Genomic DNA, 18,549 nt, shown 5'->3' with positions numbered 1-18,549 from the left:
TTCGAAGGAGAAAGAGCTCAGCAAAAGCATGAGGCTACTTAGTCTGACCCTCTACATTGCTACTACATAACTAATAGGGGTGGAGGTAGGAGGCCGTGTTTGAGCCTGGCGGACTGGAGTGTATGGTAAATCAGGGGTGGTCAGACTTCAGGCTTGCCGGGTCGATTTCCTTTTTTTTTTTTTTTACTAGACCCCTGAGATCCCCCAACCGGAGCCTGGTGCGAAAGACACGCACTTAGGGTACGTCGGCAGAAACAAAAGTCTCGCAACTCCCAGCTATGTTGGGGCATGCCGGGAGTTGCAGGCCCTTTCTCTGCCGAAACATGGGCCGGAGCGCGCCTTCAGCCTTGACGCTGTCACGAGGCTCTGCGTTGCTTTTGCTGCAACTCAGGCCAACGGGGCTACCGGCCTCTCGAAACAGCCGTCTGTAGGCAGAGCGGGGCAGAGAGATATTACTGGCTGTAATACGCCCGGAGAACGCTAGGGAGCGGGCGGACTAGAAATGTGCTCAATGACTACATTTGCTCCTCTCTCTCAATAAAAGCAAAGCGGCTCACACACACCATAAGGCAACAACAGGGGGCGACAGCACGCGTGAGCCTCCCCCTCCCCACGCTCGCCCTGCCCAGGGACTCAACGAAGCCGGACCGGACAGAGGACTGGGGAGGCGTTCAAAAGCGCGCGGCGGCCCCTTTAAGAGCCGCTCCGCCCCGCCCCGCCCCTTCTTCCCTCGCCCCTCTCCCAAGAGGCTCGCAGACTGCGGCGAAAAGTCGAGACATACTTCCGGTTCCCCATCGAACCCCTGCGCACGGCGTACGCACGTCGCTGGCGGGGGACGGGGGGGGGCGACGGGGAGCGACACCCGTCGGACAGTGAAGCTCAGCCAGGCCACCACAGAGGTGCGGAGGGGCAGAGCGGCGCCGCGTCTCTCCTTTTTGCCCGGCCTGGGGCGGCGCGCCCCGCTTCGGCTCGCGCGGGAGCCGGAAGCGGGCGCGCGCGCGCGCGCGCAGGGGACCCCGCGTTCCGCCCTCGCTCTACGGCGCCGCCGCCGCCCCCCCCCCGTCGCTGCTGCCGCTGCTGCTGACAAGATGGCGGCGGCTGCGGCCTCAGGCTTCGGCCCCGGCGGGCCCCCCGAGAGCCGCGCCCTGGCCTACGCCCTGCACCGCTGGAGCAGCTTCTCCTCCACGTACCTGCCCGAGTGAGTGGCCCGCTTCCGCGGCGCCCCCCGGCGAGGCCGCGGGGCGTGTGGGGGGCGGGCAGGGGGCCTGGGGGGGGAGGGGAGGGGAGGGGGGGAGGGGAGGGGCGGCGTGTGCCGCGAGAGCCTGGAGGGGGTTTCTCCAGCCGGGGGCGGGAGAGGCGTTTCGTGCAGTTATTCATGCGGTTGTTACGTTCGCGCCCCGCCTCTTTCCTTCTCGCAAGGGGCCCGAGGCTGCGTACATGGCTCCCCCCCTCCCCCCCCCATTGTTGCCCTGACAACAGCCCTGCGAGGTAGGTTAGGGCGAGAGTCGGCGACTGACCTTCATGGCCGGGTGGGGGTTTGGACGCGCTTCACCCGAGCCCCAGCCCAACCCCCCGACTGCTGCGCCACACTGGCTCTCGAGTAGAGATGTATGGATTTTGTTAAACTTGTGCCACCCGTGTTCTTACTACGTTTATGTCCCGCCTTTTTTCCTCTCGCAAGGAGCCCAGGGCTGTGTACGTGGGTCTCCTCCTCTTCCTTCCCTCCAACTTTGTCCCGACAACAACCCTGCGAGGTAGGCTAGGGTGCGAATCAGTGACTGGCCCGAAGTGAGATTCATGGCTGGGTGGGGATTTGAACCCGGATCACCCGAGTCCCAGCCCAACACCCTAACCACAGCACCGCACTGGCTTTCAAGTAGGGATGTATGGATTTTGTTAAATCTGTTTTATCTGCGTTCTTATTACATTTATGTCCTGCCTTTTTTCTTGTTGCAAGGGGCCCAAGGCAGCTTACACGATCCTCCTCCTTTCTGTTTTATCCTCACAACAACCCTGTGAGGTAGGTTAGGCTGAGAGTTGGTGAGCTTCATGGCCTAGTGGGATCTAGAACCCGGGTCTCCCCAGGCCTAGTCTAACACTCTAACCACTACACCACACTGGCTCTCAGATATAGTAGACTTTGGGGTGAAAGGGGACAGGCATTGGAAGTAGTCTTAGGGGAATGTTTGTATGTGTGTGGGGGGTTTTCTGTTGGGTCTAGAGCAGCCCTCCCCAAACTGGTGCCCTCCAGATGCGTTGGACTACAACCCCCATCACCCCAGCTGAGGGGGGTGGGAATTGTAGCCCAACGCCCTCTGGAGGGTGCCAGGTTGGGGAGGGTTTTTCTAAAGAGTAATCTGGGGTGGGAAATAGGTTAAGGGACCCAGGGTTTGAACTGTGAGGGATTGAGGATCTGTCCCCCTTTTGTGATGATCCCCCTTAAGTGCAGATTTTTTTAGAATGCTCAAGCAGGGGCATTCTTGCTTCCCTTTGCATTCTTGCAATCCCTCTCATTGAGAGAGGAGTGAGGGGTGGGTCTGGCCTGGGGGGATTTCATGAGTGGGTCCTATTACACTTTCCCTCATAATTTGAGTACTGGCTAAGGCTGTGTTTGGTTCTGCAGGATGCTGTGTGATGTTGTGATGTGTGTCTCTTGAGGAAGGCATGGCTGGGGTTGAGAAGGGAATGAGCTGAGCACTGAGGGGAACAAACCACACCACCACCACCAGTCTTTCTGTGGTTTTAGTTTACCAAAACTAACAGTTATTGTGGCCAACCTCTGGTGGTGGGGAAACAACCCACAAAGCAGACTTTGTGTGTGATGGAGTGGGGTCCTATCTAAGCCATGCAATTTAAAATGCCACAGGACTTTTTTCTTACAACAGACTTAATCTGATTATCTTTCTGAAATGCGTGCATTGAAGTTAAGGGTGGGGCAGACAAGAGGTTCAGCAGTATGCTGGGGAAGTGGGAGGGATGGCAGTGTGTGTGTGGGATGAGGGGGGTTGCAAGAATGCAAGGGGGCGCAAACATGTTGCAGATTTAGTTTTTAAGCTGCTGGGGGCAGGGAGCTGCCTCTGTCTTATTACTTTATAAGATGCCATGTATACTCATGCTGTAATAAAATTACTTGACAGTATCTGGAGGTGGAATGTCCTTGGGATGCATAGTTTGGAGTGGGGTTGGATATGTAGAAAAGGGCTACATGGCCTAGGGTTGAGGCAGAAAGGGGACAAACTGTCTTGAATGTTGGAAGCTGGAGGACTTAGGGCCAAGTCAAAGGTGGGCTGTTAAAATACAAAGATCTTCAGTACCTGAACCTGTGTGGAGGTCAAGCAGGATTTGTGGGAAAGGTAAGGTTAGGGTGTTTTGCAAGACTGACAATGGAGAAGGTAGGAAGGTACTGGCTTTCAGAATGGAATTAGAATTGATGCCAGGAAAATAGGGGTCTGCCCAAGATGGTTGGCTTGGCATTTGGAAAATGGAGTTATCTAACACTTGGAATGATTTCAGTGCATGTGGCCTATGCGTGATTCTGATGCAGGCTGTGGCTAATTTGTTTTCAACAGAAAGACATTTGCATCTATTCACACTCTCTCTGTTAACATAATTCAAGCCTGAAACCCTGGAGAGCCGCTGCCAGTCAGTGTTGACAATACTAGGCTGGATGGACCAATGGTCCGACTCGGTGTAAGGCAGCTTTTATGTTCCTATGACTGAGTAAGATATGGTTGGGCCTCGTTCTACCACTCAGTTAGTGTGGGTGAGACGGGGGGGTGTGGGGGAGAGAAAGATAAAGTAAACAGAACTAGATTTCTGTGACATTATTTCACCTTTCACTTTTGGACTCTGAAGTCAATTTAGACTTGAAAGCTCATGTGCTGTTTGTTCACTGAATATTTACTGTTGGAAGTGACTTCTGTGCTCCATGTGTATCGGATTTTGTCCCTGAGAGACAAGATGCTTTGCTCTTATTTGTAAAGAGTGTTTTTTTTTTTTTTAACTTTAGGAGTGATTACACCCCCCTTTGATCTGCTGGGTTGTGCTAATTTTTAGGATGTATCTGCACAGCACTTTTCTGTGTTATTAATTTAATGCTGTAGTAGAAACCTGGAAATGTAGAGAACATACAAGAAGCATTCCTCACTGAAGAAGATAACTTAGAGGCGTTCAAAAGCCCATCACACAGACTGTGCAGCTGGGACTGATACTTGGCTAGTCCTGGTCTGTTGATTGGACTGCCAAGAACAACAGAAGCCTGCATGGGGAATGTAGGTTGTTAATCTCCCCCATGCTGATCAGCATCAAGTGCCTTTCCCGGATGTGGAGTTTCTGATCATAGGGCAACCAACATTTGCCCTTGAAAATGGCTAGGGTGCTTGGTTTTGATGGGTCAGCTTGGAGAAAGACCTTTGATTGAGTCTTGTGAATTCTGTGTTTCCTGGAATAACTGGGTACTGATACGGAACTACCAATTTGAAGTGAAATAAAGGGAAATGTATGGACAGCCATTGGTTTGTGGCACAATTTCTCTTTCCTGGGTGTGGTCCATTAAAAACTGTGGTCGAGGCCATTGGAGATGGGAGAGGAAAACACTGTTGGATAGGCTCAATTTGTTAACTTTTCTCTAATTTGGTTGCCATGATAACCTGTAAGAAGAGTTTACCTCCAAAATAAGCATAGTTTATTGAGAAGATGTCCATTTATGTAGTATTTGTCACAGCCTTTGACAATCTGTATTTGCTTGTTTACATTGATGTATTAGGTTGTCCTAGAAATATAGCTTTTAGGCTGGCCTCTGTAAGTCTGTCCTTCATTCTGACTGCCTAGTTCTCCAATTTCCATGATGAGCCTTCCCAAGATGTGACTAAAGTTCTGTGTCTCCACATACAGATATGACAAGTTAGTGGAAGTCAAGGGAAAGGGGATGGCTTTTGGAGAGCCAGAGCATGCTTTAAGATTGTCACAGAAACGTACAGAAAGAAACTGCCTCCTTTGATCCTACAGAAATGATAAAAATGATCAGAAATGGCAGTTGAGTACTCTGTTGTCTGTTTTGGGTTAGGGCTCTCTTGCCCTGCCCTGTTCAGAGGTGTATAACTGGGAGGTGGGTGGGGGAGTAAGAGCTCACTCTTCTCTTGACTGCTGCGTACACCTTTTGGGCAAGCCCTACCTAAAGAGTGCATGTCACCGTCTTTGTCTTTCCAGATTTGTGCTGCATGACTTTGCATTTTGTGTTCTGAAAGTATTTCAGGACTTTTTTTCCCAAAGGAACTATCATCAGGTTAATATCAGTAATGACTTATTGGGCCTCAGTTCTTTTCCTCTATCAGTCTTTTATCAGCAGAGTTGTTCAGGTTTCTTGAGGGTTATTGACAAATACAGAATTGCATAGAGGTGACAATGAGATACCCAGTGGACTGCAGTAATGATCTCCCTTTGAGAGCAGTGGTTTGGGATGCAACTAAACAGACAATACAAGTGAAAACAAGGTGTCTTGTTGCTTAGGACGCAGAATAATATTGGCTCTTAACTGAAAAATGTAAATTTCTAGCAGTGTGGGACTGAGATATAATTTTGAAAGGCACGTAGGAATAGGAGGTGGCGTGGATCAGAGATGGCACTTAACACTCCAATTTCTTGTAGCTCACACAGAACCAAACATGGTTTCTTGGAAGTATGTTTTGTTGAGCAATTGCACAGAAATGGACCCTACCTGAAGCCCATGGCCTTGGACCTCTGTTTTGCATGTCTTTGATGATAAAACTTTGGAGACTGCCTACTGTTTGAAGTGCATTTGGTGAGATTGTATTGGTTGCTTCCAAATGAGTTGCTTACTGTGCATAGGGACATATGAAAGCTAATCTAACTAAGACATGCTACTACTATGGCCTATGTCCAACATTTTCCCCTACATTAACCATATATTCCCCCATGATGCTGAGAGACCAGTTTCAATAACAGTTGTTTAAAAATGGGTTTGTCCAAACTCATTGGTTGAGGTCTTTGGTTCTAGCCTCTCAGACATTCTCTGTTTATTGGTATTGCAACATCCCCTTTGAATGTTGAGGAAATTGGATAAATATTGGTACACACATTCAGGAGGTAGTTTTACATTTCCAGTATCAACCAGTTTGATCTCTGCACCCATTTTCTGGGGAAGGGCAGGAAAGATGCTAAACACATTAATGCAATGTCTGTGTTGAAGACTGAGATGATTTGAATTTATTTATTTTATATTTATGCTGCTGTATAGCATAAAGTACTTGGGGTGGCTCACACAATAAAGCAAGTTTAAAACAGGTTAAAATCAACACATACGTAGTACAATTCTAAAATGCTTAGAGGAAGAGAAATGTCTTCCCTTGGTGCCCAAAAGATAAGTACAGGTACCAAGTGAGCCTCCTTGCAGAGGATATTTCATTAATGGGACACCACAACTAAGAAGGCTGTCTCTCTCTTATAGCTACCTGCCTAGCCTCATTCCATGGGGGCAGCATGAGGAGGGCAGCTTCAGAAGATGATCTAAGGGAGGTACATATGGGAGGACACAGTCCTTTAGATACTCTGGCCCCAAGCCACTTAGGAATGTAAAGGGCAATGCCAACCCTTTGAATTGGGCCTGGAAATGGACTGGAAGCCTGTGCAGCTGACAAAGCACTGGCATCACATGATTATATCAACCAGTTAGGGCACAGTCCTGTGGCCGCTAGACAGTGGCTAGACAGCCATAGGATTGGTTGGTTTCCAGGAACTGACCTTGGAGCCCACACTCTGAGGTTGGTTCCCAGGGAGCCATCACCCTGCCCCCTCCCCTGCTGCCTCATAGGCGGCACAGATTGTCCCCAGGCTCTGTGCTTGTAAGAGCAGTGAGGAGCAGGGCAAAAGGGGGTGGGGAGTGAGGAAGTGCCGGTATGATGCTTCCTATGCATTGTCCGGCTGCCCCACCCACTTTCTGACATCCTGTGGCCAGACAGCCGAAATCAGCCATCTAGCTGCGAATGCAGGATGGCTGGAGCGCGGAGGAAAGGGTAGATTCCTGAGTTCGCAGGCAGCCGCCTATCCCAATAGGATTGCTCCCTCCGTAGTCCCAGTTAGTAGCCTAGCAGTTCTGGTTTGGACTAACTGAAGCTTCCGAATAATTTGCAAAGGTAGCTCCATGTACAGTGCATTGCAGTAAGCCAGCCAGGAGGTTACCTGATCATGGATAACTGTGGCTGGGCTATCTCTGTCCAGATAAGGTCACAGCTGGTGTATCGGCCTCAGCTGATAAAAGGTGTGGCATTAGTGGCATTCTAACCACTGATGCCACCTGTGTCTACAGTGACAATGATGGATTCAGAAGCACAGCCAAGCTGCGCACCTGATCCTTCAGGTAGAGGACAACTCCCTCCAGAACAGGTTGAACACCACTCAGCTGGGTAGATGAACTAACAGTACCTCGTCTGGATTGAGCTTCAGTTTATTGGGCTGCATGCAGTCCAGTCAGCCAGGGATTGGGATGCTGCTATCAGGACCTGGAATGTGTTATCCACAATGCCCTCCGCCTCTCTCAGCTTCTCAAATTCCCTAAAGGCTTGAGCTCATTATACTGAGTACACACTCACGACTTCTGTCCAGTAGGCAGTGAGTAAGCCAGTGTTAATGATTCAGATTAATGTACTGGGCCAGTGGGAAGCTCAGGAGCTTTCTATTTCTTTAGGTATCACATTCAGTCTTTCTAGGTAGAGCTCAGGGCAGGTTATTTATCCTTGCAACAACCCTTTCAGGTAGATGAGGCCGCGAGTACACTTTAGGTAACTAGAGCTTCATGAGTAGGTGGGGATTTGAACTGAGGCCTCCCCTATCCCAAGGCTGCTACCTATCATCTACCTATGTTAGCTGTTTTAATTAATTATAGAATCATAGAAGAATCATAGAATTATAGGGTTGGAAGGGGCCTACAAGACCATCGAGTCCAACCCCCTGCTCAGTGCAGGAAGCCTGATTCCCAGGCGGTCTCCCATCAAAGTACTAACCAGGGCTGACCCTGCTTAGCTTCTGAGATCAGACGAGATCAGGTGCATCCTGACCTTTGCTGCACGTAGGCTTCCTTTCCTGGGGTTCTGTAGCATCTCTTCAGCTTCTCTGTGCTTGGGGTTGTTCCCTGGCAATTCTTTCCCTGGCAATCCAGTGTCCCTTGCTGTTCTCCTTGTAAACATATAGCCAAGGCATTGGGTAATTCTTACTGTTTTTGGCTGTTCCTACTTACAAGCAATTATCAGTTGGGTGTGTGAGCAGGGGCATGCTGGGGAAAAGTAATGTCTGCCTAGCAAAGCAGAAGGAAGAAAAAACAAGGTATGTATGGGGGATAATTCTTGCAGAAATGTAGCATGCAAACTTTAGTACTTTACCTGAGCTCTTGCTTACTTTTCATTGTCCTTTTTACTATTTGTATGAAGGCAGCGGGAGAACCTGTAAAGTGGCATGCAGCAAAGTCTGCCTTCATTCCCTTAAAGAACAGAATAAATTGTGTTGGACTGAGAACTGCAAATTCGGCTTGGCTGAGCTGTAACTGGACAGCTAGGATTGTCATCCAGAAGAAGACACTTCAGAAGTTGAGACTCTGTCAGGTCACAATCTTAGTGACTTGAGTTACTAGGATTTTTCTATTTGGATTTTTCTCCCATTGATTAATGCATCTTGCTTTTCTTTTTTTGGCCCAAATGGTTTTGCTCAAGAACCAACAGACTTTACGTCGGAGCAAAGCAGATAAATTTACATCTTATTTTCTCCTGGGTGAAGGAAATGGGCATGGCTCTCTGTCCACTTATGTGGTGATGTTTCAGAAGTTAAACAGGTCTCTGCTTGGTTGGGGCTGGACAGGAGAATCCATAAAATCCCCATATGAACTATCTTTAGCTTCCGGAAGGAAGACTGGAAACTCCATATAGCTAATAGTTATAATGTGTAGCAGGGCACGTAGTTGTGTGAGTGAATGCATGCACTACATGGATAAAACCCCACATTCAAGCCCTGACATCTCCAGTTAAAGAATCACAGATATCAGGGCAGTGGAAGACCTCTCTCTGCATGAGACCTTGGAGAGCTGCAGCCAGTTGGAGCAGATAATACTGGGCTAGGTTGACCAATGGCCTTGCTCCCTGCAAAACAGCTTCTTATCTTATATATTATAGAACAGCCTAGCAGTGTTGGCCAAAGTCCAGGGCACATGGTGGTTGTGATATTATGCATAGTATGGCAGCTGCTATATGATAAATCAAAATGTCAGTCAAGAAGGATGTGTTACTTTTTCTAGAGCTTCAGAGGATGGCTTGCTGTTCTCCTTGTAAACACATAACAAGGACAGGAGCAATGTGATTTGAAGTTCCACTAGCAAGCCTGGTCTACCTGAGTTGGAAAAGCTCTTGACTGGTTTTGGTGATCGCTGTAATTCAGCCATGCTCCAAAAGAGACCCCTCTTTTTTTTCCTTGTAGCTATAGGTAATGCAGTTATTATTGTTGAGTAGGATTTTTTTTCATATTACTAATAAAGTGTTGCAATAAAATTGGTATACGTAAGACTAAGCAAAGCAAATACTAGTTGAGAGAGGATGGTTTTACTGCCTGAAAATGGGAGTGCTCCTGACATTTAGCTATTCGTGTCTTTATGCAGCCCTGGAAGATTTAGTTGTTTGGTCCTTTAGTATATTGAAGATATTAATGATTGAACACTTCTGATCGATTATGTCTGATCACCCCATTCAAAACTTTCAAAGGACAAGATTTGTTTTTTGAATGCCTGCTCAGCCAATTTAGTTTCTTGTCTCCTCCCCAAGCATTCTGTGTGTTAAAAAGTAAGAAAATTGCAGCTACACTGTTTTCTTCAGCTGTGTTTTCTGAAATGGAGAGAGCGCAAAGTGTTTCTGCTATGGTCATCTTAATTCCATGCAAACAGAACTCATTAAAAAAGAGCCAACCCACAACTTTTTATGTGCATGATTCAGCTTTTAATGGCTAAATAATCTCCTTTATAATTACAGTAGGGTGTTTTTTTGAGGCTACACAGAGTATAGGGTGTGTGGATCTTGTTGAAAGGCTTCTGGTCATAAAAGGTGCATTACTGTTCACAGAAGTGTGCACATTTTAAATATTTTAACAAGGGAAGTCTTGGGCTTCCATGGACATACCAAAATTAAGGCAATCTATAAAATGCCTGATAAAACTGCTAGCAATAGTTAGGCCTTCTTATGGAGTACTTCCCAATGCTCTACGAGCCAATTTAAGATGGTTTGTTTTGTAGAATTAAGATGCTGTCAAGCATCAGTTTGGAGTTCTGATGCAAATGGTGCCTAAACAACTATCTGTGAAAGATGTTTTTATTGGGCATGCATCTTCCTGCAAAAGCATGTCTGCTTAGTTTGGAGCAAGCACCCCCCCCCAAAAAAAAAGCTCAGAGCCTCTTGGTAACATTCAAGTTTCACCCACTCCTGTTGCTTAATTGCAGTTCATTTAATACTTTGTTGTCTGGGGATGTCCTTTGATCTGGGTTGCTGATTGTTTATCACCTGCCCTATATCTGAAGGCCTGCTGTGGGTGGCAACATATGTACATCATTTTGAATGAGTTGTAGGCATGTATCAGGGTGATTTCTGTGGGATGTGGTGGCTGCATGCTTCTGCATCTGCTTGACCAGATGTTTCTCACACTCTTGCATCTTACATCAAAGCTCTGTGTGGGCAGTGGACACTTTTCTCTGCATGGCATAGTTGAAGCATGGTGTAGCAGCAGCTGTGCTCCCTCACAGATGGGCATGCATCTCTGGAATAGAAGTAGGGAGATGGCAGCCTCCCCCATCGTTGCAATGGAACTTCCCTGGTAACCAGTCAATCTGTTCCAGCCTCCTGCTTCCTTTCCTTCAGCTTGAGGCCTAAAAGGAGTGGAGAGGGAATGATTGGACTTCGAGGAAGTACCCCACAGCCCGATTCCTCTCCCCATCTTCTACTTAATAGATTGGGGGCTGGGAGGAAAACGGAGTCTTTGGCTGGCCATGTCATCTGTCCCCATTGATGTGAGTTTTCTGGAAAATTTCCAATTCAAAAATTTCCAGAAAATCTTCCTATGCAAATTAGGTTAAAAGTGTTTAGTTTGCATTTACTGATGCCCTAGAGAGTGATTTAATTTAGCATATTTATTGTACTTCTATTTAATAAACAACAAAGCTAAAGTACCCATGTTAATATAAAGTATTTGACCTGACATAGCTGAGGGGGGAAAATTAAAGCATAATTAATGTGATTTAAATGGTGTGTTGAAATTTGAATGGGAATACTTGTCAAAATTTAAACACAATAGCATGTACTTCCCTTGCATTGTTTAAATGTAAGAAAGAAACAAAGGTACTGAAAATTGTTGACACGCTAATTCAGCCTTCCCCAACCTGGTGCCCTCCAGATGTGATGGACTACAACTCCCAGCATCCTTCAGTCAGCATAACTTCCTTGGGGAAGGCTGTGCTAATTTTAGCAATCCAAAGAACTGTGTATGATATGCTGACAGCCACTCATCTTTTTCAGTAGAGTTCAACTCTCCTCCATTGAGGTCGTTGGGGCACCTTCAGTGTTGCTGCCACTATTGATTAGTTCCATTTCACACTGAGACCTCCCTCCCTCCCTCTCTCTCTCTCTCTCTTTCTCTCTCAAAATGACATATATGCATTCTCTCACATACTTGCTAGGGATAATCATTCCTGAAAAACATTAATTACAACTTTGAAACTGCCATGCTTGCCTAATACTGTATTTGCAATTGGCATCTGTTCGTTGTTACAAATGAACTTATGTAACAGAAAATTTCCTGCAAAAAAAGCGCTGGAAATGTTTCTGTTTTGGAAAACTTTCTGACCTGCATCATGTTCTGCCCCACTCTGTGCTCCTGGCCTGCAGCATCTCCATGTTTGCTTTCTGTGCAGGGAGCTGAATGCAGGTGGGCTGGAATGTGGGGTTGTGAGGGCAGGGGAGGTCAGGCTTGGCTCATGGGCAATCTCCCAGGTGCTGTGTGGGTGTGCACACAGCCTGTAGAGGGGCAGGCAAGTGGGCCAGAGTGAGGGAGGTTCAGGCTCTTGCACAACCCACAGGAGGGCGGTGTTCCTGCACTGGGCCAGGTCTTGTCTCTGTGGTGTTCCATGCTCTGTAAGGGGGTGTGGGGAGGCAGGAGGGCTGGCCAGAGCAGGATATGGAATGGAGAGAGAGAGTTAGCACATGCTTGTGCACCCTTAGTAATAAGACAGCAGTCCTAAAAGTACACTTACTTGGAAGTGGAGTTTACTTCTGAGTAAACATGTCTGGGTAAACAGCTGGATCAGGCTACTGATTCTCTACTGTGTTCTGTCATTCTTTTCATCCTAACAACAATCCGGTGAGGGATGTCATGATTAGGAAGTGCATCTTACATCACTGAAGCTGTGGCACCGTGCGCCCCCACCCCCTCTTCACATGGTATTTGTATATTTTTAAAGTACTGTTAGCTGCCCTGATAAACTGGAAGGTAAAAGAAAGCAAATACTTGTTCCCACCAAATGCAGTAAAAATAGCCATAAATATATTCTGGAAGATGTTTCTTCTTGGAAGGAAAAGAGTTCCAGTGGTAGAACTCTACATTCCCTTAAATGCTGGTGTACAGACAGTAGGAAGAAGCTACTATTGGCTTACTATAGACAGCTGCTTTGAGAAGGAATATGTTTCTTAGGACTTGGATAAGTCTTCTGACACAAACCCCTTCTCCCAAAGAGCTTTGCCATCAAGCCCTCTTTATTTGAGCAGCAGCAGTTCCTTCTTCTATGGTGGGGGAAAAGGGAAATCTAGCAATGTACATGCATTTTTGAAGCAACCTATGCTTGGGCATCTCCATGAGTTTTGTTGACTGGTGACACATGTGGGCTTCTGATTTTTTTCTTTTTGCTTTCCGTTGGAGCCCCAAGTCTTCATATTTCTAATGTGGATGTAGGAGGCTGATGTCCACGTAATTCTGGTTTGAAGTGAGGAGGAGTGCACTTTAAGAAATCTGTAGCTCACAGGATACAGATTTATGTAACATGTGTTTCCCTTTTCAAATTTTATTTATGTATTTATTTATAAAATGTATATCCTGCCCTTAATCACAAAATAATCCCAGGGTGGGTCACAATATACAGTGTATAATTAAAACTAACACAAATGCACAAGATCTGGTCATTATCAAAAGTTCCATATATACCACCTGTCAACTATCTTGCTCTAATGGATAGGTCTAACCATCTGATGGCCCTGTCAAAAATGCTGGTGCAAGTCTAACCTCTAGAGTATTCTAGAGCAGGGGTGCCACTCCTGAGAAAGCCCTATTACAACTTCTGGAAGTGTGGACTTTTATTAGGTGGTGGTATAATAAAAAAGGCCTCCCCAGCAGATCTCAATTCACAGGCGCAAAGTATCCTCCAAAGAGCTCAAACCTGCATATTTCCTTTATAGCAACCTGTCATGGATGCTACAGAGAGATAATGGCTTACCCAAGGCCACTGAGTGGACTTAATAGCTGAGTGGGAATGTCAAGCTGGGTTTGCAGCATCTAACTTGGCACTAGCCATTAAGTTGTAGAGGTCCACAAATCATAGTATCCAGTGTTGTAGATTGCCAGGTACCCAGCTTGCAATAACTGGCCATGAGGTCTCTTATTTCTTTTGCTGTGTTTTGGTAATATCTAGGGCTGCAGTGTTTACTTGATTGATCAGTTACATGAATCAGGTAAACCCTTTGATTAACTTGAAAGGGGTTCTAGATTTTAAACATTTTAGTTTTTAATAGGAATTGAAGGTGACAGGAATTGGTGTAGAAAAACCATACTTCTAAATTGGTGCCTGCTGTGACATACACAGGCATAATCAAAAATCAAATGTGTTTTTTCTTCCAAGCTTTAATCCCTACTCAGTTTTATATAGATGTGCATAGGGGGGTTTTTATTTAAAAAAAGTTGGGGCAATAACCTTAGTAATATCTTTTTAATGTATTTTGTGTTTTCTTGAGAATGACTCTGAGATGTGCATTGTATCTATGATTATCTTCAAAATAAGAGCCAAGTTATAATGGCCAGTGCGGCATGAAATAATTTGACCTATTGGCATAACACTCTCTGACTTCAGCTTTGCTAGATGATGATGCAGGCATCATCATTACTTGGCAATGAGTAAAGCCAGAGGAACATAGAAGTACAGTCAGGGCCAGAAATATTGGAACAAGGATAACTGTTTTGGCAGTTGGCCTCTGTACACCACCACATTGGCGTTGAAAGGAAACACAACCAGATGGGAGTGAAGTCAGGACTTTCAGCTATAATTCAAGGGGTTTGACAAAAGTGGGGCACTACCCATTCAGGAAGTACAGCCAGTGGCATCCCCCCCCCCATTGTTGGTGGCTCATAAGTAATGGAATGAATGGCTGACAAGCAGCTGCATGGCCAGGGGTGGCCTGTTTCCTGGGCACCCCATGACCAATCAAGCAGATAAAAGGACTAGAGGTGGTTCTGAGTGTTACATTTGCATTTGGCAGCTGTTCACTGGAACTCTGAACATGAGGTCCAAAGAGGTGTCTCTGCGAGTGAAGGAGGCCATCATTAGGCTGAGGAAACAAAATAAACCAGAGAGATAGCAAAAACATTGGGAGTGGCCAACACAACAGTTTGGAACATCCTGAAGAAGAAGGACTTAACTGGCAAGCTCAGCAACAGCAAAAGGCCTGGAAGACCATGGAAGACTGCTAAAGTGGATGACCACAGAATTCCCCTCATGGTGAAGAGGAACCCTTTCACAACATCTAGCCAGGTCAAGAATGCTCTTGAGGAGGTAGGCATGTCATTGTCAACATCTACAGTCAAGAGATGGCTTTATGAATGTAAATACAGAGGCTTCACAACAAGGTGCAAACCACTGGTAATGCTCAAGAACAGAAAGGCCAGATTAGCCTTTGCCAGCAAACACCTAAAAAAGCCTGCCCAGTTCTGGAATAAGATTCTTTGGACTGATGAAACCAAGATTGTACCAGAAAGATGGGAAAAGTATGGAGAAGGAAAGGAACAGCTCATGATCCAAAGCATACCACATCATCTGTCAAACATGATGGAGGCAGTGTTATGGCATGGGCATGTATGGCTGCCAGTGGAGCCGGGTCACTGGTATTTATTGATGACCTGACTGCTGATAAAAGCAGCAGGATGAATTCTGAAGTGTATAGGGCTAGACTTTCTGCTCAGATTCAGCCGAATGCTGCCAAACTGGTAGGGACGCCACTTCATATTGCAGATGGATAATGACCCAAAACATACAGCAAAAGCTACCCAAGAGTTTCTCCAGGCAAAGAAGTGGGATGTTCCTCAATGGCCAAGTCAGTCACCTGATCTCCACCCAATAGAGCATGCTTTTCACTTACTGAAGACAAGACTGAAGACAGAAAGACCCACAAACAAGCAGCAGTTGAAGGCAGCTGCAGTAAAGGTCTGGCAAAGCATCTCGAGGGAGGAAACTCAGCGTTTGGTCATGGGTTCCAGACTTCAGGCAGTCCTTGACTGCAAAGGATTTTCATCCAGGTATTGAAGGCGATCCTTAAGTTTGAAATGATGTTGGTTTGTTCCATTACTTATGAGCTCCAACAATGGGTGTGTGTGTATGCCACTGGCTGTCCTTCCTGAATGGGTAGTGCCCCACTTTTGTCAAACCCCTTGAATTACAGCTGAAAGTCCTGACTTCGCTCCCATCTGGGTGTGTTTCCTTTCAACTTCAATGTGGTGGTGTACAGAGGCCAACTGCCAAAACAGTTATCCTTGTTCCAATATTTCTGGCCCTGACTGTATGTGTCTCTGCAGGCTATGACTGCGAAGCCCTGGAATTAGACTTCACTAGCTTACTAGGAGCTGTTAGTACCTACTTGATTCATATCTTTTGGAGATAAGCAGAAAGTTTCTCAGTGCTTTTCCTTATGCCATTTTTAGGTAACTCTTTGAGAAGATGTGAACCACTATAGAGTTCCCAAAATCCATATTAGTGTAATACCTTTATTAGACCAACTGAAAGGGCACAAAAATATGCATGTTTTTTAGATCTACAGATCTCTTAATCAGGCAAGATGTTACAAAAAGCAGGTTGGGTGGGGGAGTATAGGAGAAAAAGAAGTTAGGCTGACTTCATATTGAAGTCAGGATGTCTGCCAGTCAGAGTCTTAAGATGATATGGTGGAGGAAGGGTTGCAAACATTCAAATCAGGCACTTTCAGGTTTCACTGTCCCTAGACCTACTGGAAGCAAGAAAGTGGCAGACCAATGCTGATTCTCCATTTTTGAAAATGTAAAATCCACATGTTGACTCAGAACTGTCTCCATTCTGAGCGAACCAGTTTTCTTGAAAACAGAAGTAGAGAGTAACTTGGTAATCTTTTATTAACAAAGCTAGAGATAATTTTTGATGCTATTCTAGGTAAAAGAAAGTACGTAAAAGCCAAATTCAGTGCCATACCTAGTAGTTGGAGGGGATGAACCATCAGAGAATAAAGTCTCAGTTTCAGGTGGTATGAAATCCTCTTCCTCAGATGTTGGGTCCTGCTGTTGAATGGCTAAATTCTGTATTCCCCAAATCACAAAAAAAGCAGAGGTAGCTGTGTTGACCATAATAAAAATTCCAAAATCCGTATTAGTGCAATACCTTTATTATGCCAACTCAAAGGTCACAAAAATTGTGCAAACTTTGGAGATCTCCAGATCTTAAACCTGGCTTTAAAACAGAGTAGAATAGTATCTATGTTCTGTGTCCTCTAACAGAATCTGGAACTAGGACCGTATTTCTTGAATGTGTTTAACTGCATACAGTACAGTCTGCTGATCTTCTTAAAAAAAGAAAGAAATCAGAAAAGCCTCAGAGATGACTATATTTCAGGTAATCCTTCCCCTAGTTGCCAAGGTTATTTAAGATGTGCAGAGCTTTCTGAGTGAAACCTGGGCTGACATCTTGTGCTGTGTATACTCCAACTATGCAAAAACTTGGCAGCTTGGTGTTGGATGAGCTGGAGGGCAGTTCTAGATTGCCACCTTGTTTGATACCTCTTGCCTCAAGACTGAAGTTATAAATAGGCACTCATCTGGTTGCCTGCGATGAGTGAAAATAATGTCTACTTTAGGTGATGTTGCAGGGAAGCTTTTGTAAAGTAGAATTACTGTGCACATCCACTTTATTTGCAAGCCGAAGGGTGAGTAATGGCTCTGTTTTATGGACACACACTTCAGAGCACATGGTCTTTAGTGACACATGAGCAAAACCAGAAGCTTCCAGATGTAACATTGACTTCCTTGGTGCTGTTGCTAACACATCTGTTTGTATACTGTCATCATGGTTAGATATTGGCATTCCCTGTTGCTATTGCTGAAGTTTTGTTGTCCGTGGTACTTCCTTCTGCCAAATCATATATAGAATCTTCTTCTGCATCTGATAGCACATCACTTTCTTGAACACTGTCTTCATGCTCATGTATTAGTATTGAAATACTGTCTATTGGAGTTGCAGGGGTTTCATTGTAGCACTAATCATTGAGTAAGATGTGCTGAAAAATGATCTTGAGCTTGATGCTGTAGCTGCTGTTTCACTTACTTGTTTATGCCGTCTGTTGCTTGCGCCACTTTCAGATCTCCTCTTCATAGTGAATGGTGACATATTAAAATATGGAATTAAAAATTAAAATATGGAATGAAAAATAAATTCAAAAACATCATAAAACCAAATCATTCTGAGAAATACAAATAATTAGAATTGACAAAAAAAATAGTAGTTAAATTTTGACTATTTTATTTTTCCACACACACAAAGTATAACAATTGAAGTATTTTTGACAGATGCAAAATGTCAGAATTTTTGTGGCAAAATAATGTCACTTTAGAATTTTTGATGAAACGAGTATTATGCTGATTATGGTTTGAATGATAGCTATGTGTCCCTTGTAACCTATAGACTAAATTCTGTTTTAAAAGTTCCACCACAGATGGCAGTGTCCTACAATATACTTGTGCTATTCACAGGATAATTACAGGATTTATAAAAAATATTAATTCATAGTGCACTACAGGCACTGAACATTGCACCTCTCTCAGCTCTGTATAAGCAGCCACAGGTAAGATAGTTGGTCTTCAAACAGCTACTGGGGGCAGGGAAGAGGCTGCCGCCAGCAACTGGATGGTGGTGAAATGCCAAAATCTATTTTGCTGCATTATCTTTGTTAGGCCAACTAAAATATGATTCTGTGTGTGTGTGTCCGCGCACAAGCTTTCAAGAATGCCAGATCTCTTCATCAAGCATGACATTAAAAAGGTCAGAGGGAGGAGGGGAGGGGAAAAAAGGTGACTGGATGGTATCACGTCATCTACAGATCCAGTCTAGTTAGTCCCATGTGTGGGAGGAGTCGTCTGCCGGTCATATGATATTTAGAGGAGGGCTCTGCCACCCTTGGGTACCCTGGGAAGAAGGATGTGGGAGAAAATGTTGCATCCTCCATTTTGGGGAATATA

The 18,549-nt window shown here is 45.3% G+C and overlaps 1 protein-coding gene across 3 annotated transcripts in view; it reads left to right on the top strand.

Moving 5' to 3' along the window:
• Positions 1 to 754: 754 nt before the first annotated feature.
• The window catches only part of MKLN1 (muskelin 1), a 111,071-nt gene continuing 93,276 nt past the window's right edge, over positions 755 to 18,549 (top strand). For 2 of the 3 annotated variants that reach the window (XM_084809059.1, XM_084809058.1), the window contains exon 1: positions 1,068 to 1,198. In XM_084809059.1, the coding sequence (XP_084665185.1) occupies positions 1,089 to 1,198 (110 nt within the window). In that variant the 5' untranslated portion in view covers positions 1,068 to 1,088. Of the gene's footprint in view, positions 900 to 1,067; positions 1,199 to 18,549 lie in introns of those variants that run through there. The other variant, XM_084809061.1, reaches the window with a different exon arrangement.

Source organism: Heloderma suspectum, chromosome 7 (assembly GCF_057233095.1).
Source record: "Heloderma suspectum isolate Gila_16-S chromosome 7, 16-S_ref, whole genome shotgun sequence".
Lineage (NCBI taxonomy): Eukaryota > Metazoa > Chordata > Lepidosauria > Squamata > Helodermatidae > Heloderma > Heloderma suspectum.
This window is presented reverse-complemented; position numbering and strand designations above follow the sequence as displayed.